The following is a 1,403-nucleotide window of genomic DNA, read 5'->3' as shown; positions in this document are numbered from 1 at the left end:
CCTGCGCATGAAGGCATGTCCCCGCACGGGATGCTGCATCTCGACGAAGGCCAGTTCCCCCACCGTCACCTCGCAGGGACCCAGCACCTCGAAACCACACTTCTGGTAGAAGGGCACGAGGAAATGTTCGCACATGAGGAGGGCCCGCCGGGCGAAGGGCAAGCACCGCAGGTACTGTAGGTATCGCCACATGAGGATGGAGCCCTTGCCCTGCTGCCGGAAGGTGCGGTGCACGGCCAGCACATGGATGTGCACTGCTGTGCCCCGCGGCTTGTGCAGGGTCAGTGCCGCCTGCCGAGGGGGGGGCCGGGGTTAGTGTGACCGGGGGGGGGGGCCCAACTTGACAATTGTCTGGTGTTCCAGGGTCCACATCCTCCCCCAAAAGGGAGAAGGGTTGCAGTGCCATCCCCCTTCACCTCCTCCCATCATCCTTGGAGGCTTTTTAATTTTAAAGTGAATGTTGAGGGGAATTGCTTGGCATATTTTGTAACAGCATCGGTAAAATGAATTAATGAGAAAGTTCATTTCCACCAGAGCAGCCCTGTAGCAGGTCGTCTTGGGGGAAGGTTTGGCGAGCAGCCTCGGGGGCCCGGGGAGCTTCTCCTCGTCCCCAGGCCCGGGCAGTGCCTCTCCCAGCACCAAGCTGGGAAGAACGGGGTCGGGCTCTTACCTGGCTGAGCCTCTCCTGGTCCCAGAGGGAGCCGATGATGAACGCCACGAGCCGCCCTTCCTCAAACCAGCCGAGGGAGAGCTCCGGGCACAGGTTTAGAAAGTGGCGGATCTCATCCAGGTGGAGGGGACAGTCCCCGGAGACGGATATAAAGGCTGGAGGGGGATGGCAGTGAGCTCAGCAATGGGGACAGAGGACATCTGGACCCAGAAACACCTCCCCAGTACCAATGTAAAGGGGGGGAGTGGGATGTGATGGGGAGAGATGGCATGTGTCCTGCTGCCAACTTGGTCTAGAGGAGCTCTACGGGACACGGGTGGCTCCAAAGAGCAGCTCTGCTTCTCCAGAGACAGCCCCCCACGGCCCAGGGACTGGCTCCCCGCCCTCGTTGCCCACTCCAGGGCTACAGCAGCGGGTGCTGAGATGAACCCTCCCTCCTGGCATCTCCCCAGCTGCCCTTGCCCTTTAGAGAGGAGGGAGAAATGGGCCAGGCGAGTCTGGGCCAAGGGAGCGGGGGGTGCGGGGTTGCATCTCAAAGTGGCCCTGTGCAATAGGAGGCAGAGCATGGTGTCCTTCCTCCTCTCCTATCCTGCCCGCTGGCCCTCGCAAGGCTCTTCTGGGAGAGCTGTTCCTTGCTCACCTGGTCCTGCTCCAGGATCACCCCAGGGCATCACCTCCCACCATCCCCTCCCCAGGTGACTGGGTGAACTGGGGAGCCAGGGTTCTCCAACTC

The 1,403-nt window shown here is 61.6% G+C and overlaps 1 protein-coding gene across 1 annotated transcript in view; it reads right to left on the bottom strand.

The window, feature by feature from the left end:
• Nucleotides 1–3: 3 nt before the first annotated feature.
• Nucleotides 4–1,403, bottom strand: part of AANAT (aralkylamine N-acetyltransferase) — a gene marked incomplete at both ends in the record, with an annotated part of 3,702 nt that continues 2,302 nt past the window's right edge. The window contains 2 exons of the mRNA XM_009699168.1: nucleotides 4–291; nucleotides 671–825. Coding sequence (XP_009697470.1) covers nucleotides 4–291; nucleotides 671–825 — 443 coding nt within the window. The remainder of the gene's footprint in view (nucleotides 292–670; nucleotides 826–1,403) is intronic.

Source organism: Cariama cristata, unplaced genomic scaffold (assembly GCF_000690535.1).
Source record: "Cariama cristata isolate BGI_N322 unplaced genomic scaffold, ASM69053v1 scaffold23274, whole genome shotgun sequence".
Taxonomy (NCBI): domain Eukaryota; kingdom Metazoa; phylum Chordata; class Aves; order Cariamiformes; family Cariamidae; genus Cariama; species Cariama cristata.
This window is presented reverse-complemented; position numbering and strand designations above follow the sequence as displayed.